The 19,472-nt window shown below is 44.2% G+C and overlaps 1 protein-coding gene across 1 annotated transcript in view; it reads right to left on the bottom strand.

Annotated features, from left to right (window-relative positions):
• LOC138295493 (calpain-8-like) overlaps positions 1–19,472 on the bottom strand; it is a 187,902-nt gene that overhangs the window by 63,238 nt on the left and 105,192 nt on the right. The window contains exons 7-8 of the mRNA XM_069233833.1: positions 6,088–6,173; positions 3,884–3,958 (exon numbers count right to left, since the gene is read on the bottom strand). Coding sequence (XP_069089934.1) covers positions 3,884–3,958; positions 6,088–6,173 — 161 coding nt within the window. The remainder of the gene's footprint in view (positions 1–3,883; positions 3,959–6,087; positions 6,174–19,472) is intronic.

Genomic DNA, 19,472 nt, shown 5'->3' with positions numbered 1-19,472 from the left:
ATTTGGGGCTGTGTCCGGTCTCAAGATCAATATGAAAAAATAACTTCTGTTCCCTCTGGGGTCTCTTGTTGGAGTTCCTCTGGTCGGGCTCCCTGGGGTGGGGTTGCGCTGGGAGGTAGAGTGTTTTCGGTACCTTGGTATCTGGGTCGCTAACTCTGTGGATGTGTATAATAATCACAATACTGAGCGAGTAGTGGCGGGCCTGGAGCGCTCGGTTAATTTTTGGAATAAGTTGCCCCTCTCTGTTATTGGTCAGGCCGCAGTAGCAAAGATGGTGTTTTTGCCCTGGTGCCTTTATCTGGTACAGAACTCCTTTTACCCCCTGCCTGATCTGCTTTTTTGCCATTTGGATAGCCTGTTGATTTCCCTAGTATGGAGGGCAGGCGAAGTAGGGTGGTGCTGTCTGTGCTGCAGAGTGACCTAGATGGTGGGGGTCTGGCGATCCCCAACATCAGATATTGTTATTATGAAGCGCAGCTACAATGTGCAGCTAAATGGTTGTCAGAGGTTGATAATTGGGAAAAGAGATTGTATGCTTGTATGTGTGATGGGCAGTCTTTGGCGCACATTCTCATGTCTGGGGCAGATCAGACCCCGCTGCGCCTTATCTGGTGAGGACTACTGCTGTGATTTGGGAACAGGTGGTAAAGCAGGTGCTCCGGCGGGCTCCCTTTGATAGGGAATTAAGGATGTGGGATCTGTCTCCTTTTCGGGGTATGGCAAGGACAATGTCAATGGAGGCCTGGCGATTGAGTGGTTGTGAGATGGTCGATGATCTGTACCCTAATGGTGAATTTCTTTAATTTTCTGAGGCTCAGGATTTGTTTGAGTTGGGCTCTGGCCAGTTTCTGCAATATGCAAAACTTAAGAGTGTGACCCGCGAAATCTGGGATGGTTTCCCGATGGCCCCCAGGGCCTCCTCGGTTTTGAATGGTCTTCTTAATTGGAGTGAGGATACACACTTGATTGCTCGGTTCTACAGGGCACTATGGGAGGATCAACCGGCTGTGATTAGTGCGGGACATAAGGCGTGGGAAGCTGATTTGGGGCTGCCTATTGAGGATGCTGACTGGGATGTAGCCTTATCATTGGTCCGAACGGTTTCATGTAATCATAGGTTTAAATTATTGCATTTCAACTTTGTGCACAGGACATATGTCACTCCCAGGAAGCTAAATAAAATAGACCCAGGTCGAGGGGCCTGTTGTCCTCGATGTGGTGAGCTTGGTGCTTCCTTCCTGCATATGGCATGGTCCTGTAGAGCTATACATGAATTTTGGCAGGAGGTAATGGCGGCGATCACTGAGGCTACTGAGCTTGAATTAGAGGCCACTCCGTTGTCTTGTCTCCTGGGTGTGGTGCACAGGCAGCGGGGTAGAGGAGTTGTCTACAGGATGGTACAGCGGGGTTAGTATTGGCCAAGCATAGAGTAGCGATTGGCTGGATGAGCGCGTGGACCCTTGTGATTTCTGCCTGGCTGCGGGATCTGCTGGAGTGGGGGGAGGTACAGCGAGGTTAGTATTGGCCAAGCGTAGAGTAGCGATTGGCTGGATGAGCGTTCGGACCCTTGCGATTTCTGCCTGGCTGCGGGATCTGCTGGAGTGGGGGGGCAGTGGAGGAGTAACATATGCGCATAACACGTCGCGATGAGAGTGCGCTTACTGATGTGGCTGCTTGGGGTGCACTTCTGGAACGGTTCACCGATGAGGAGGATGCAAGCTCTGTGACTAGCAATGGGGCGGTGGGGGACGGGGATACACACTCTCCCTCTTTACACTTGTGACGACCGAATGTGGAGTTGATCTATCTCGACTTGATTATGTTATAAACGATCTGGTCTCATTAGGGTGCGGGTCCGGTTTTTGGGATTGAGGACGGGATTGGGGATGTGGTGATGTCTTCACCGATGAAGCAATGCTGTATGCGCCCTTTGGGCATCATTATATGTCGGTGACATCTTGCTCTACTGTAACCTGCACTGTGTTATTTTATATGTTGGTCTGTAATTTTTCATTTGAAAAATAAAAACAAATAAAAAAAAAAAAAGGGGGTGACACGTCTATCATTTTCACGCGTCCATGCAAATTCACCTATCTTGGTATCACAAAGATCACTATTCCGTTTCCTTTCATGTCTCCTATCTGGAGCCAGCCTTGGATAGTGAGAAAGAATTCCCCTAGTGCCTTTCCTAGTGATTAAACAATCTGTGCCTATCTAACCAAGATCTCGAGGCATGCCCGACCAAGATGTTCAGAACCTTTGCCTGATGAAGAAGAGCTTTGCCTGCTAAAGATACTCCCATTCTATTTGTAAAAGTTCTAGTGCCTGATTTAGAGTTTGGCGGATGGGTTACTCTGTCACAAATGTGACTGATATCCCACCCTCCATTATAAAAGTGTATTATATCGTATGTGATGGAGTATACCATTCGCCAAACTCTAAACCAGGCTCTCAGACAGGGGTTCTCCAGTACTCAGCATATTTTGCTGGGGACTGAAATATGCTTATTAAATCATGTGCCATCTTGTATGAACAATATGTCAGTCACTTCCTCACTGTCTCATAATTAAAATTTTAAGAAAGCATTCAAGACATACCTCTGTTGATACCCTTCAAATACCCCTGTCTTTACAAGTCCAAACCAATATTTCAATTGAGCCCTAAATCTTTGGGATTTAGGGCTATAGTTTATTAGCAAAACATTTAACAAAATAATAATCTAAATTATTTTTTAGAATGTGTCCGTTTAGCACAATCAATGAGTACTGGGAGAGGATTACAGGAAATTTCAAACTGAATATATACATTTATTTTTTAAATGTCCAACAAGGCTTATCAATAATGTAAAATCCCTGTGTGGGATGTATACAACTTAATGAAATTCTACTTGTTTCAAAATTGGATGTGGGATCTTTAACTTCAGCCATCATGCTTCAGCATTGCCCCTCACAAATCCATGAAATGTGAAAGGTTGCAATTGCATTTATTTAAGTTTATGATCTCTTGTTTGTTCCATACTGTGGCATCAACCGCTTCATCAAGAGATCTACAAAATATCCACAATAGAAGCCTGACAGCAAGAATTGTGAATGCAAAAATTATGATGATACATACTAAACCAACAGCAGATACAGACCAATCCACCATCAAGCACTTGCCTCAAATATGCTACGGCTGGACAGCTTTTTGCAAGGTTTTCTAACTTGTTAATATTTTAATATTTATTAAGTAGCTACTACGTTCATATTAAGGTTATTTGCAGCATCAAAATATGTGTGAGAGACTTTTGGGACCTATTCACCAAGGCATTATCGAGTAAGTAGTGTAGCCCTAAATAGTGGTCTTTTACATAAGCTTACATGCCTTTGTGATTTGACTTCCAACTATCTGAAACGGGATTATACCAGGAATAATCATATACAACTGGAATAAATATATAGGATTGTGCCTACTTTTCACTTTTACTCATATTGAGTCAGAAGGTTTAGGGCCAATTCTCAAAGGCATGTAAGAGTATATAAAAAAGTATTCCTGTATTGTTATTTCTCATACTCACAGGTGTGTTTGTGAATCAACGCCTTTAGAGGTTAAGTCATGATCTAGAACCCAGAAAACAAAAAAAAGATTGTCTACTGAAGCCAAGTCCAACACACACTCTCTGGCGATGACCATAATGATAACACATATTTTCAAAAATGTTTCCTTTCTAAAACCAATTCATATAGTTACCTGGTCTTTGAGGTCACTAGGTATTTGTAACACATCAGCTCCCAGAACCACTTTATCATGGCTCAGGTCAAACATTTTTTTAACAAACTACATTCCAGAGATCTGCACATTTCAGTCCAACCACCACCGCAGCAGGATCCCACCACATCCTCACCAGAACTCTCCATCATTAGACTGCTTATCCAGCTCTTGCTTGACTTTTGGATCCACGTAATTCCATTCTGGAGCCCTGGCAGGAAAGAGACAAACCACATCTTATTGATCTTGTCACAAGCAATGGAGGTCATTTAAAAAGTAATAGACACCCTCTTGAGGAGGAACCAGAATTCTGGTAGGTACATACAGTTCTGTCTGATAAAAGAGCATATTCCTTGAGACTTTGGCCCAGCGAGAACACGTTGTGAAGCACCTGGATTGCCTAAATGTCACTGAAAGATTGGGAGTTCACAAGCAAATTAGAGTTGCAATCTGTTTTATAAGATTCAAACAGGATCAGGGGCCAGTGTTACAGCATAAACCACTGAGGGTGACACGGTAGCCATGCAGTGCCCCTTAATATGTCCACAGAGAGCCTGGCAGCGGGAGTCAGGACTAATAAGAGTTTTCATGGAAAGGAGCAGATTAGAAGAAGATAGTAGGGAGAGGAGATATAGAGCAGAGACAAGAGGGAGAGGAGAGGGGGTGAGGGAAGAGGAGAAGGGAGGGGAGAGGGGAGGAGAGGAGCAGAGGGGTGCAGAAAGAAGAGGTGGAGGATAGGAGAGGCGGGGAGTGGAGGGAAGAAGAGAGGGGAGAGGAGTGGAGACAGAAGGTGAGAGGAGGGGAATGGAGGAGAGGGGATGAGAAGGGACAAGAGGGGAGGAGAGGAGAGACGAGGGGAGGGGAGGAGAGGAGAGGAGTTAAGAAAGAAAGTATGCTACAAATCTTTTTGTTTAATATTTTTTGTTTTTTGGGGGGGAGTTTAATTGTATAGAATTTAGTTAATTTACAGTATTTAATATGCTCTCTTCAAATTAGGGTGAATTGTTGCCAATTAATTGTAAATTAATAGTTTGAAGGTTTTAATTGTGAGCCTTTAGTTATATTTGTCATTGTTCTCTAGGCAATTAAATGGAAAAGCGCAGATGCCTGAGATTGAATGCTATGTCATCCAGAGTGAGAAGCAGGCCCTGGTTAACAGAAGGCCCTGATCCAGGGAGACGTGGCTGCCCATAGGTCTGTTCAGCTGGTAGCATCACCTGGGGCAGTGGTACCCACCCCTGAGAAGGCCCTGGCAGTCACAGGAGCGTTACCAGATGAAGCTGAGGAAGGATGTGAAGGTGCATTTGTGCGCTTGCATAGATGTTATCTAGAAGATACTGCTGCTGGAAGGGCTAACAGTTTAACACAGAGCCCCAGCCATCGGCGCCGCTTCTTATGATGAGCTCCCCAGCAGGTTTTACAACCAGCACTTACAATGTGTATTAATACAAACCCAAAAGAACTAGCTTGTAATTCAATGGCAGTGTCTTCAATATAATGTCCTACAGGAATTACTACAAATGTTTTGAGTACTTTCACCAAAGGTGGAGTATGTATTAATCCACGGCAGACGGAGTTTGCATGCTCTATGACTGGATAGGGAGTTCCAATTCAAGGTAATCTGGGGAAATTTGCAAGTGAAAACTTTTTTCTGTAAAATAATCTAAATAACACTGAGTTTTGAAGTGCACGGAAGAGAGAGGACACATTCACAAGGCATTTTCTGTGCCTTTTACCTAGCAATTCATAGGCAAGTCACACCTAAGCCGAGGGTAGGACACAAGTATCCATAGAAAAAGTGGTATGAGTCAGTAATATGAGGGAAGAGGTGTTATAGTAGAGTACTGGTGAGCTATCGTTTTGGTAACCATAGTGTCCCAGAAAAACACCTCACTCTCTGATCTCAAACATTAGTGATAATAGTACAATTCCAGGGAACAAGCAAGCTGACCTCAAGAGAAAGGAAGAAACATAACAAGGGACTGTCTACATCCCCAGACTACTTTGGTAGCATTTGGTGTCGACATAACACAACAGACAGATAGATGAATGTAATAGAGTGACCAGTATGAGTGAAAAAATATGCAAATGAGGCAAATTAGAGAAAGGTAAAACACATATGAAAGAAACAGATATGAAAAGGAAAACTATAAGAGAAACATATGAAGAGACAAAGATATGAAAGGATGACATATGTGAGAGGGAACCGCATGTGAATGAGAGAGAAAATGGTACATATTAGAAAAAGAAAAGGTAAAGGGACAAACATAGCGAATGGAAAGAAATAGACAAGAGAGTAAAACAGTGCAAAGAGTGGAGAGTGGTATACAAGTAACTTACTCATCACTCCAGGCTCCAGTCCATTCAACTTCACCCCATGGATTTCTGACCCGAACAAGTTGCACAGGCCTACCTCGAAAACTGACCTGTTAAAAGCCGAGAGTCATTAAACTCTTAATTGCATGAACATCATTGTACTGGATTATAATTGGATTCATGAAATAACAACAGAGATGTTGCAGTAGTAAGAGGGTTTCATTGCAGAGGCATGCATTAAGCATAATAATTAATTTTATTCTTCAAAATTAGGGTAATCAGAGGTATTAAAATGAAACTCCATCTTCTTCAAAACCAGTAACTTTAAATACTAAAGTTCCTACCACTTGCTTCAAGTATGATTATCAAATGTATTACTGTTATGCAAATGCCCAGCATAATCAAATGGTCAAACTACTTCTATGTACGATTTGTTTGTAAATTTTCATTAGCCTCTTTTAATAAAGCTCTTTGTAAAAGTGAACTGGACAACCTCTTTCCTTCTGTTTGATATTCATGGACATTGATTCACCTAAATGCTAAGAGTGGCAGACGTGACATCATGCACCCTTTTACTCCTGAAGTTACCACAGGGTTGACATCTTGTTCTACTCATCCCACCTTAGCAGGTCTAGGAGTGGAAACTACAGAAATAAACAAAAGGTCTCGGAGCTTTGTGTCCTTTCAGTTCCTACCATATCCTGTTTGCTCCCCTGGACCAGGGACAGTGAGTGCAGTGCCCGAAGAACAATACCATAAAGCAGGATAGGAACAGCTTTCCCAATTTACATTTCAATATTCCTTTTCTACAGTTAGTAGCCACGTTCAGTCAGAGTCTGAGATCCCACTGTGAGTGCTTTAAAGTTCTAGGAGACTTTTATATTTTTCCTTCTATTCCTGCTCAATCAATAACACCCGCAGCACAGACAGATTACATACTAGGCTCAATGTATTGTATGTATTAAGGACAGGCTTCCCTCCTATGGTTTAATGCTGGCACAGCTAGTAAGTTATCAACGCAGAAACAGCAACACGACTTTACAAATTTAAGAATTTCCATAATATCTCTAATAAACTACCCATAATGCTATACCAGACACAAGCAGGAGCAAATATAGAACAGGTTGTTGAGAGGAGGATTCAAAACAAAACACTGAAAACAATGAGACAAGAAGTTGGGTAGTTTGTTTTTTCTAAGCTGCTTTTTTCTAGTTTTATACTATATGTTTTTTTTTTACATCTATGGATTTTTGGAATTGTAAGGATCAGAACATATGCCAATAAAATTAACGTAACATTGAAAACGGGATACCTTGTTTTTAATATGCTTGCAATCAAGGAAGAAACATGGAACCGAATATAAAGTTGACCATCTGCTTCTAGTGCACCAACCAAATGGTTAGGGAGAACTTGCTCAAGTGCATTCCGTTCAAAACACAGATGCTGGTGGTTGGCCAATACTGTGGCCAAGTGCACTGTGCCAATGTACATCACCAGCTCCCTATACGTTACCTGATGGGCGGAATTAATGTAGGATGTCATACATGCACATGAAGCTTACATGGATAAGGAGATGCTGCAATGCCAATTCTTTGGAGCATGCATCATCATGTTGGCAGCAATATGATTTCCTACCTACTGGACTGATGTAGATGTACTAAGGGGTAGAGATTATGTGCCACTTGCTTCCCAGATCCCTAGAATAACTTCTCTAAGGTGAATGACACTTTAGTCCCATTGCAGCTGTGTATTGAAGAATTGGGCATATAAAGAATAGCAAGGATTCCCAGAAAGAGGCATCAGTACCACCCTTGTTATAAACTAGCAGATCTTTTGTAACAATTCCTCATATGAGAAAACACAGGAATGGAAAGGAGCAAGGAAATCCTCAGTGATGAGACATAATTAGATACCAAACTTAATTTTAAAACATTTATGGAAAAATCTATTTAATAAAGCCCTGGTTGCTTGCATGTTTTCACCATTAATGCGTGAAACACATTATTTTTCTGAATCAAGGGTGAATTCATAGTCAAGTAAGAAAAGTACTAGTTATTGTAATAAGAAGGAATGCAGAGACTATGAACAGAGTCTTCCTTGGTGTCATCTCTCTAAAACCTTAGATGACAGGTGGTGGAACATCTTAAGGACAAGTGATGGGTGGAGGATTCATCTTAGTATTTTGATGAGAATAGCATAGCGCAAGGTTGGAATAATATTAGCAGAACTACACAGATGCTACTACCAGTTGTATGGAAAATTCAAATCTAAAAACAACAAGAGTCTTCAATTCAATATCTGCCTTCGTTTAGGGAGCTGGAACCTCTTAGCAAATGTACATACACCTGAGCAGTAAAGAGGGAGACCAGGTAGGGCTTGTGAGTGAACAGCATGCAGGTAGTAGTTCATTGGTCAGTGGCTCTTGTCTGCCATCATATCTGTTTGCACTATGGCCCTCATTCCAACCCTGGCGGTCTCTGACCGCCAGGGCAGAGGGCAGCGAAAGCACCGCCAACAGGCTGGCGGTGCTTCCAGGGCTATTCTGACCACGGCGGTAAAGCCGCGGTCAGAAAAGGGGAACCGGCGGTTTCCCGCCGGTTTTCCCCCGGCCCAGAGAATCCTCCATGGCGGCGCTGCTTGCAGCGCCACCATGGGGATTCCGACCCCCTTCCCGGTTTTCACCGCCAGAACCAGGATGGCGGGAACGGGTGTCGTGGGGCCCCACTGCACCCGTCGCACCCCTGCAACTCCGCAGGCTCCATTCGGAGCCGGCTTCCTCGTTGCAGGGGCTTTCCCGCTGGGCCGGCCCAGCGGGAAAGTCAAAATGACCCCCGCGGTCTTATGACCGCGGTGCGGTCTTTCGGCGGTTTCCGACCGCCAGGCGCCGCCCGCCGAAGTCGGAATGAGGGCCTATGTGTCTATGTAGTTAAAGTTGATCAAAAAGAGACAAACATCTACAAATAAAACTAAGACATTGTCTTACAGAGTCATTGTTTAAGGCAAAATATTATAAGCTGGCACCTTCTGTTACATTTACCACAAAGGGTGCTATCCAAATAGTGTGTCTGATCTGTTGATCCAACTAGCCACTTACTTTTTATGCTGTGAGAATGAAAAGTTAGTGATCACTAGCACTGGCTCTCTAGCATAGAAATAGTTAATAGATTCCATATTCATGTGAAAGATTGCAAGGAGAGTTATGATTCATTTATTACAAGCATGTGTCTCCACAAGAATTTGTGTAGAGTAAAATTTGATCAGTACGCTTTTGGGATCATGAGCCCAAGTAAATATTCTAGACGATTAACACCTTCAAATTCAACAGACATTTGCAACCCAATTGGTCTCGCATTTGCTCGAGTTAGAGCCATTAGCGTTGTAAATTCTTAACTGGACTTTTCTTGCCACTTAAATTGATAATGAAAAGTAAAACAGCTGACATAAGTGAGTCAATTCAAAGGGCCACCATCAGCATGAGCGGAAGGGAGAGACACAAAAAGAAAAAGAAGTTCGCTCGCAGTCAAACATATCAGTAATCGTGCAATTATCCAAGTTACAGAGGCAGTCTGAAAGGCGGTAACAAAACCGCCCCAAGGATGGACAAAGGTGTAGAATTTACCAATGATAACAAATAATTTTTTAAGGCAAGCGCATGAACGAGTGACAGTGATGGGCATGCGGTGGGCGTGGTTAAAAGCCCACAATTCTTACAACAGGTCAAAACGCTTGCGAGCCTTGACCTGAAAAAGGATTGTGAACCTCCATGAAATACGGCTCGTTCAAGATCTTTAGGTGATATCATTAGGTCCCTGGGACACTGTATTCAGCATAAACTGCCAACTTTGACCCTTAAGTTGCTATGAGTGTTTTGCAAATGTCATACCTGCAAGAAATCATAACACATCTTGTGGAGTTTATTCTATATTTGCTTCTGTTGAATGCCCATACATGTCAGTCAGAGTAAAAAGGTCACCAGCCCTATGGGGGATGGAAACAAACTGATATATATAATATATATTAATGGCCTGATTTAAAGATTAGAAGGTGGACAGTTGCCTATCAGGGTGGCGAAGGACAACATGTCCTCCATCCTGATGGACTACCTGCCGTATCTAGAGCTTACCACTGGCCCAGGGGTAGTCACTGTGCCTTTAGAGAAAGATCCATCACAACCCTTCCTCTGAAAGCATGTCACTTTGCTGCATGGCTCCTGTCTTTCAGGCAGCCGTGTACTGAACATTTACTTTTTTCAAACACAAGCACCCAAAGAGAAAATTTGTTATTAAAAAACAAAAACTGAATTACTTTCCCCACACCTTTGGAGTTTTCTCCCAGTGTGTGGGGGTAATTTTATTTTTGTTTCTGTGTTAGACAGATATAAGAAAAAACATTTAACTGTTCACTCTAAGTAGGGCTGCCAGTCTGATGTTCTTACTCCAACTCCCCCTACTCTGTCGAGCCATTGGAGTAAACTTTCCAACGTAAGAGCCAGCAGGGCCACTGTCGCTGGAATGATCATGGTCCGCTGGACTCATAATAAAGTGGGAAGACTGAGGTTTTATGGACGGTATCCTGTAGACTAAACTCTAAATCTGCCTCTAAGTCTGAAAGAGACTGGTGTGTAGCATAATGAGACTTTCTTATCACGGCACGTGCAAAACCAGAACCCATGTGAAAGCCATTCACTTTCTGTGAGGAAATACAGACCTTATTTTCATCAAAGGAGCCTAAACATCTGAAAACACAAAGAATTGATCAGAACCTAGCAGCACACAGAAAATACAACTTCCCTATTACACTACTGATGACCATGCTAAGATGTTGAATTGCTCACATCTAACAAACATTTCACCCTGGTCAAGCTGCTGCATTAGGCTGTCTTGGAAATAATTGAGAGAGAGAGAGAGAGAGAGAGACTGGTAGAGAAGCAGGTCAGGTTGTTCTCAAATGCACAAACAATAACCAGGACCATCAGCAGCCAAACAATTGCCATGTTGTTTCCCACAGAACCACTGAATTGTTTGCTAGTGCATCCTGACTGTCATGTATGCAATAGGACAGTTCCAATAATGGTTTAGACATGTCTCTTAAAACACGCAAAACATAATGGGAGGAATGCTTGCAAATAGTCCAAACCACTGGAAATTGCTCTGGGTAGCATTCCAATCCATCGTATTACACCCACTGTGAAACTCTAGAAAAATGCCTACCTTTTGCAAATCAGTACTGACTGAATGCCCACAGTACCTCACGAGAATAGTCCAAACTGAACTGCCAGGCGAGTGGAACAGAAACACTTCAGACTGGCTCTGGGCTTGTTACACCTCATCACTGTGGTGTAGGTAGGCTTGTGTGGCACAGCAAGCAATAAGCCAACACCTGGGCACACCCTTGGCCACTTAGGGTGAGTTACATCAAACACAGAAAAAGTGATGGCACGAAAGGTTGCAAATAGTCTAAACCATTGGCATCACTCGGGGTAGCATTCCAACCCATCGCTTTTCAGTCTCCGAGCCACACCAGGTAGTCCATCCCAAATTGCCTAGGGTGGTCCCCTCCAGAAGGGAACACAAGTAACCCCAGACGGTTTCAGTGTTGTTAGGCCTCGTCAGTGAGGTATAGCTTGGATCCTAGGCAGAGCGAAGCATGACTCTTTTAATCATCATGAGCAATGGTTAAATGCAGCCCAGGGTGCTGTTAATATTTGGGTATGTGTTTGGCGCAAAGATGGTCAATTAAACTTCCTCCTTTCTGGCTTTGTGGTAATTTGACATTCATTGCTCTGTATCTTTCCAGTCTACTTATAAGAGAGGTTAAATAACATTGCATGCACTGAGAATGAAGTTAGATGGATGTTCCGAATATATGTCGGAGCAGGCAAAAAACATGCTTCTGTGTGATCCTTAGTGCTGTGTATCTTAGTGCGGTGTATCTTTGCGCTGCATATCAGTGTGAAGGAGACACAATTAGTGCAGGTATTTAGGACAAAGTGGATGGCGGAAAGCACAAGAGGGAGGGCAGGAAAACTATCATTCATACTTTTAAAAATAGAAAATGAAAAAGAACAGGAAATCAAAAATTCATCAAGATTGGATGATGGTGCTGAGATATGTGCCAGGTGTGTTGAGACTATAAATCTGAAACCAGGGACCTTGCTACAGTAAATTGGATGTGCAGAAGCTCTGGCAGTAAATCAGATATGAATATTAAGTATGTCTGCTAATACAATAAATTGCAGGACACACTAAAATATCATGAATATGTGCATCCAAAATACCAGGAGACAGATTAAATAATATAACTGCACCACACTTAAGTGTGGCCCTTAACTGAGCTTTACACTTCATTGACAAGTGAATATTATCCCCACACAGTGGTATTTATTTCTTTGTACGTGTGATGCATGATGGTGTGCAAAGGCAGGAGCTTGAGATCACCACTTCACAGTTTATTAATTTACTCCACCTACCCTTCAAGATGGCATTTGTTAGTGAATATATCCAGGCCAAGATAAACCATTATTTTTTTGTCACTGTAGGAGGCCAGGAGTCTGAGCCTGATGCTAGGAGTGGCTTTCTATTGTAGATCAGCGGATAAACTCTGAAGATTGTTAGTAAAGACAAGAGCTCCTCATGACTGAGTGAGGATGCTACCATGATGGGTTTTAAGTCAAACTGATCTAGGACAGTGGTTTCCAACCTGTGGTCCGGGGACCCCCGGGGGTCCACAACTACTTGAAAAATTAAATAATATTAGCATATTAGGTCCCCAGCATTCAGTAATGACTAAGTGGGGGCTCCCCGGATTCCAACAGTGATGTAGTGTGGGTCCCCGGGTTCCAGTAATGATAAAGTGGGGGTCCACAGAAGTCAAAATGTTGGGAACCACTGATCTAGGATTTGTTTGTACCACAGAGCACCTTTCATGAAGAGGAAAGCATTGTAAAGAGGCAACACAAAGTGTGGGAATTTACTTGGAACTATTTTAAGGACAACCACAAGTGCCATGTTAGATCTTCCCTTTAATAAACCCAAGCTCAACTGACGAAAGGAAAGAACCTACTTGAAGCCAAAGAAGAAGGAAGACATTCCTACTTGCATTCAATTTATGTCCCTGTCTGCCCACCAAAAGAACACAAGTAGACCAATTGCCTAAGATGGTCCTGCCTGTGGACGAACTTGCCCCAAGAGGCGTGGATGCTAAACAGCTCAAGAAGAACTAGTGTGCTGAAGAAAGCTTTCCTGATGAGGGATGAGCTGTAAGAAATTTAAACATGTCTGAACAAAGGGGGCCGAGTTCATGCAAAACAGCCTACAGGCATCTGTAGTCTGTTTTGAGGTTGTTAAACAATGTTCATCTTTTTTTTCTATCTTTGAATCATTGAAAACCTCTTCATTGTCCGGGTGGGCAAATTCGGACCTTCCCATCAAAGCTACACTGGGCTTTACCTACAACAGGCACCTGCACCTGTTAGGACATCCACACAACAACACCTGGGTCAATCTGTAACACCTTGTGGTTCAATCATATGCCTCTGCACCATTCTGCTAGAGTTCTGGTGCTATTGAACTATTCCCTACCTTGGGATTCATCAGTTTCCAACTGCAGACTCCGCACCATTCAGCTGTTCATTATTCACCATGAGACCTTGAATGGACAAGGAAAGCTGGAGGTGATAGTTGCTGTGAGATTTGACTTAATGTCCAGAAATGTGGCAGCTGCTTGCACCTTTGCTGACTAGAACCCCAAAGGCTGCATACTTTGTGATTGAACACTGCTTCAATGTGTGAGAAAGCGTTGTTTGGCCTAATACAGTAATATAACCTGACTTTTAGTGTGTGTTGACTGAATTTGGAATACTGTTTGACCCATTCAATTATTCAGTGGTTATTTTTACTTCATACATTTTACTATCTTATTTTCATCTGCATGTGACACATCTAAGAGCCATACCTGGCAAGGGAGGTAAGACTGCTCTTATTCTATTAAATCTTTCAGTGGCATTCAACACAGTCAATCATGACCTGCTGATTGACAATCTTTTTAATATAGGCATTAAGGGGAACAGCTCTTGCCCTCCTGAAATGCTTTTTGTCTCAGAGGCAACAATTCATCGATATGAACAAATTTGTTTCTGATGCTTTTCATCTAACCTGTGGAGTGCCTCAGGGGTCCTCCTTGAGCCCCACCCTCTTTAATCTTTATGTCACCCCACTGTAGGAGGCTGGCCTGGCTTATAATGGGTCCCAAGTGGTACTTACACCTTGTGCCAGGTCCAGTCATCCCTTATTAGTAGAATAGAGGTGTTTCTAGCAGCTTAGGCTGATAGAGGTAGCTATAGCAGAGCAGCTTAGGCTCAACTAGGAGACATGCACAGCTCCTACTATACCACTTATATCATATAGCACAATATCATAAGAAAACACAATACTCAGAGTTACTAAAAATAAAGGTACTTTATTTTAGTGACAATATGCCAAAAGTATCTCAGAGGATTACCTCACTTAGGAGGTAAATAATATACACAAATTATATGTACACAAACCAAAAACAGGTAAGTAACAGTTAGAAAAGTAGTACAAACAATGTAGAATCACAATAGAATACAAAAGGTAGAAATAGGCCTTGGGGCAACACAACCATATACTCCAAAAGTGGAATGCGAACCACAAATGGACCCCAGGCATAGTGTAGGTGGTAGAGGGTCGCTGGGACTGTAAGAAAACAGTAAGGGTGCCCAAGATACCCCACCCCAAGACCCTGAAAAGTAGGAGTAAAGTTACCCTACTACTCGAGAAAGACAGAATAATCGTGATAGGGGATTCTGCAAGAACCACAAGCACCAGCAAAACACTGAAGACGGATTCCTGGACCTGAGGACCTGTAAAGGAAGGAGGCCAAGTTCAAGAGTCACGAAAGTGTCCAGGGGGGGCAGGAGCCCACTAAACCCCGGAGGAAGGTGCAAAAGGGCTGCCTCCGGGTGGAAGAAGCTGAAGATTCTGCAACAACGAAAAGGGCTAGGAACTTCTCCTTTGGTTGGAAGATGTCCCACGGCGTCCTGAAGGTTGCAGAAGTGTTTCCAGGCAGAAATACAGCAAACAAGCCTTGCTAGCTGCAAGAGTCGCAGTTGAGGATTTTGGGTGCTGCTGAGGACCAGGAAAGACCAGGATGTCGCCACTTAGAGGAGGAGATAGAGGAGGCGCTGAGCAACTCAGAGAGCCCCCGCAGAAGTACCAGAGCAGGCACTTAGAAGATCTGAGGACAGCGGTCGACTCAGAGCCACAAAGGAGGGTCCCACGACGTCGGATTTCAACTCAGCGAGTTGGGCAATGCAGGACGGAGTGCTGGGGACCCAGGCTAGGCTGTGCACAAAGGAATCCTTGGAAAAGTGCACAGAAGCCGGAGCAGCTGCAGATCACGCAGTACACAGGATTGCTGTCTGGCACCTCAACAATTTAGGGTTTTCACCTTTCATTTGTTTTAGCCAAAGTAGAGGTTTGTGGTCTGTCTGAACAATAAAGTGAGTACCAAACAGGTATGGTCTCAACTTTTTCAGCGCCCAGACCACAGCAAAGGCCTCCCTCTCTATGGCAGACCAACGCTTTTCTCTAGGGGTCATCCTTCTGCTGATAAAAGCAACTGATTGATCCTGGCCCTCAGAATTCAGTTGTGATAGTACTGCCCCTACACCTAATTCAGATGCATCAGTTTGAACAATTAATTTCTTGGAGTAACATGGGCTTTTTAGGACAGGTGCAGAGCACATGGCCTGTTTGAGCTCCTCAAAAGCTTTCTGACAGCTGGCTGTCCATAATACCTTCTTAGGCATTTTCTTGCTAGTGAGATCATTAAGAGGGGCTGCTATGGAGCCATAATTCTCTATGAATCTCCTATAGTACCCTGTGAGGCCTAAAAAGGCTCTCACCTGGGTGTGAGTTGTAGGGGGAACCAAATCTATGATAGTTTGGATTTTCCTCTGTAGTGGTGCAATCTGTTCTCCACCAACCAGGTGGGCCAGATAAACCACTTTCCCCTGCCCTATCTGGCACTTTGAGGCCTTGATAGTGAGGCCTACCTTTTGCAGGGCCTCCAAAACTTTCCATAGGTGGACCAGGTGATCATCCCAGGTTGAGCTAAAGACAGCAATATCATCTAGATATGCTGCACTAAAAGCTTCCAACCCTTGCAGGACTGTGTTCACCAACCTCTGAAAAGTGGCAGGTGCATTTTTTAAACCAAAGGGCATTACTGTGAATTGGTAGTGCCCTCCATTGGTAGAAAATGAAGTCTTGGGTTTAGCATCTTCTGATAATCTAATCTGCCAATACCCTGCAGTTAGATCAAAAGTGCTAAGATACTTGGCAGAAGCCAGTGTATCAATGAGCTCATCTGCCCTGGGTATAGGGTGAGCATCAGTTTTGGTTACCTGATTCAGCCCTCTGTAATCTACACAAAACCTCATCTCCCTCTTTCCATCTTTGGTGTGAGGTTTTGGTACAAGCACAACTGGGCTAGCCATGGGGCTTTCAGAAGGTTAAATTACCCCTAAATCCAACATTTTCTGCACCTCTTGTTTAATGCAGTCCCGTACATGGTCAGGCTGCCTATAAATTTTACTTTTGACAGGCAGGATGTCTCCAGTGTCAATTTTATGTTCACACCAGGATATTGTACCTGGTACAAGTGAAAAGAGGTCTGAAAACTGACTTAAGAGATTGGTGCAGTTGTCTTTCTGTTCTGCAGTCAGACAATCTGCTAAGACTACTCCTTCCACTAAACCATCATTTTCAGTGGTGGAGAAGACATCAGGGAGAGGGTCACTCTCTTCCTCCTGTCCCTCATCTGTTGCCATGAGCAGGGTGAGATCAGCCCTGTCATAGTAGGGTTTTAGGCAGTTGACATGAATCACCCTAAGGGGACTCCTGGCAGTGCCCAGGTCTACCAAATAGGTGACCTCACCCTTCTTTTCAACAATTAGATGGGGTCCACTCCATTTGTCCTGGAGTGCTCTTGGGGCCACAGGCTCCAATACCCACACCTTCTGTCCTGGGTAGTACTGAGTCAGGACACCCTTCTGGTCATGCCATTGCTTTTGCAGCTCCTGGCTGGCCTGAAGGTTTTTACTGGTCTTTTTCATATACTCAGCCATTCTGGATCTTAGGCCAAGTACATAGTCCACTATGTCCTGTTTAGGAGCTTTTAAAGGTTGTTCCCAACCCTCCTTCACAAGAGCAAGTGGACCTCTTACAGGGTGTCCAAAGAGGAGTTGAAAGGGGCTGAAGCCCACTCCTTTTTGGGATACCTCCCTGTAAGCAAAAAGGAGGCAAGGTAACAAGACATCCCATCTCCTTCTGAGTTTTTCAGGGAGTCCCATTATCATACCTTTGAGAGTTTTATTAAACCTCTCAACCAGACCATTTGTTTGTGATTGGTAAGGAGTTGTGAACTTGTAAGTCACCCCACACTCCTTCCACATTGCTTTTAGGTATGCAGACATGAAGTTGCTACCTCTGTCTGACACCACTTCCTTAGGAAAACCCACCCTGGAAAAGATTCCCAGGAGGGCCTTTGCCACTGCAGGAGCTGTAGTGGTCCTTAAGGGGATGGCTTCAGGATATCTTGTGGCATGGTCCACTACCACCAAGATAAATCTGTTGCCTGAAGCTGTTGGAGGGTGAAGGGGGCCAGCTATGTCAACCCCTACCCTTTCAAAGGGCACCCCAACCACTGGAAGTGGAATTAGAGGGGCCTTTGGAGTGCCACCAGTCTTGCCACTGGCTTGGCAGGTCACACAAGATTTACAAAAGTCTTTTGTGTCCTCTGACAGATGAGGCCAGTGAAACAAGGGGACAAGTCTTTCCCAAGTTATCGTCTGACCCAAATGCCCAGCCAAAGGAATGTCATGTGCTAGGGTGAGAAGAAATTCTCTGTACTGCAGGGGAATGACCAATCTCCTGGCAGCTCCAGGTTTTGGGTCCCTTGACTCTGTGTACAAGAGGTTGTCTTCCCAATACACCCTATGACTGTCACTGACATCCCCATTCTGCTGTTTGACAGCTTGCTGTCTTAAACGCTCTAATGTGGGACATGTTTGCTGTGCCACACTCAGCTCTTCCCTGGCAGGTCCCCCTGCACCCAAAAGCTCAGCAGTGTCTGCTGCTAGCTCCTCTGGTGTAGTTTCTGCACAGGGACAGGATTCCTCTTCCTCAAACGGGGAATCATCTGTAGAGGGAGGGATAGTGGTTAGGGATTTACCCTTGCTACCCCTAGCTTTTGGGAGCACTTGGTCCATTGTTCCAGGATCCAAGTTTCCCTGTCCTTTTTGCTTCTTGGCCTGAGCCCTTGTGTAGGAAGTTGGCTCTGTATGCACTATTTCAAAGTAAGGAATAGTATGCACAGAGTCCAAGGGTTCCCCTTAGAGGTAAGATAGTGGCAAAAAGAGATAATACTAATGCTCTATTTTGTGGTAGTGTGGTCGAGCAGTAGGCTTATCAAAGGAGTAGTGTTAAGCATTTGTTGTACATACACACAGGCAATAAATGAGGAACACACACTCAGAGACAAATCCAGCCAATAGGTTTTGTTATAGAAAAATATATTTTCTTAGTTTATTTTAAGAACCACAGGTTCAAATTCTACATGTAATATCTCATTTGAAAGGTATTGCAGGTAAGTACTTTAGGAACTTTGAATGATTACAGTAGCATATATACTTTTCACATAAAACACAAATAGCTGTTTTAAAAGTGGACACAGTGCAATTTTCACAGTTCCTGGGGGAGGTAAAGTATTGTTATTTTTAGCAGGTAAGTAAATCACTTACAGGTCACAGTTTTGGGTCCAAGGTAGCCCACCGTTGGGGGTTCAGAGCGACCCCAAAGTTACCACACCAGCAGCTCAGGGCCGGTCAGGTGCAGAGGTCAAAGAGGTGCCCAAAACACATAGGCTTCAATGGAGAGAAGGGGGTGCCCTGGTTCCAGTCTGCCAGCAGGTAAGTACCCGCGTCTTCGGAGGGCAGACCGGGGGGGTTTTGTAGGGCACCGGAGGGGACACAAGTCAGCACAAAAAGTACACCCTCAGCAGCGCGGGGGCGGCCGGGTGCAGTGTGTAAACAAGCGTCGGGTTCTCTGTAGGTTTCAATGGGAGACCAAGGGGTCTCTTCAGCGGTGCAGGCAGGCAAGGGGGGGGCTCCTCGGGGTAGCCACCACCTGGGCAAGGGAGAGGGCCTCCTGGGGGTCACTCCTGCACAGAAGTTCCGTTCCTTCAGATGCTGGGGGCTGCGGGTGCAGGGTCTTTTCCAGCAGTCGGGACTTTAGGTTCAGGCAGTCGCGGTCAGGGGGAGCCTCGGGATTCCCTCTGCAGGCGTCGCTGTGGGAGCTCAGGGGGGACAACTTTGGTTACTCACGGTC

Source organism: Pleurodeles waltl, chromosome 5, assembly GCF_031143425.1.
Source record: "Pleurodeles waltl isolate 20211129_DDA chromosome 5, aPleWal1.hap1.20221129, whole genome shotgun sequence".
Taxonomy (NCBI): Eukaryota; Metazoa; Chordata; class Amphibia; order Caudata; family Salamandridae; genus Pleurodeles; species Pleurodeles waltl.
The sequence above is the reverse complement of the archived record's forward strand: the minus strand, read 5'-3'. Positions and strand labels throughout refer to the sequence as shown.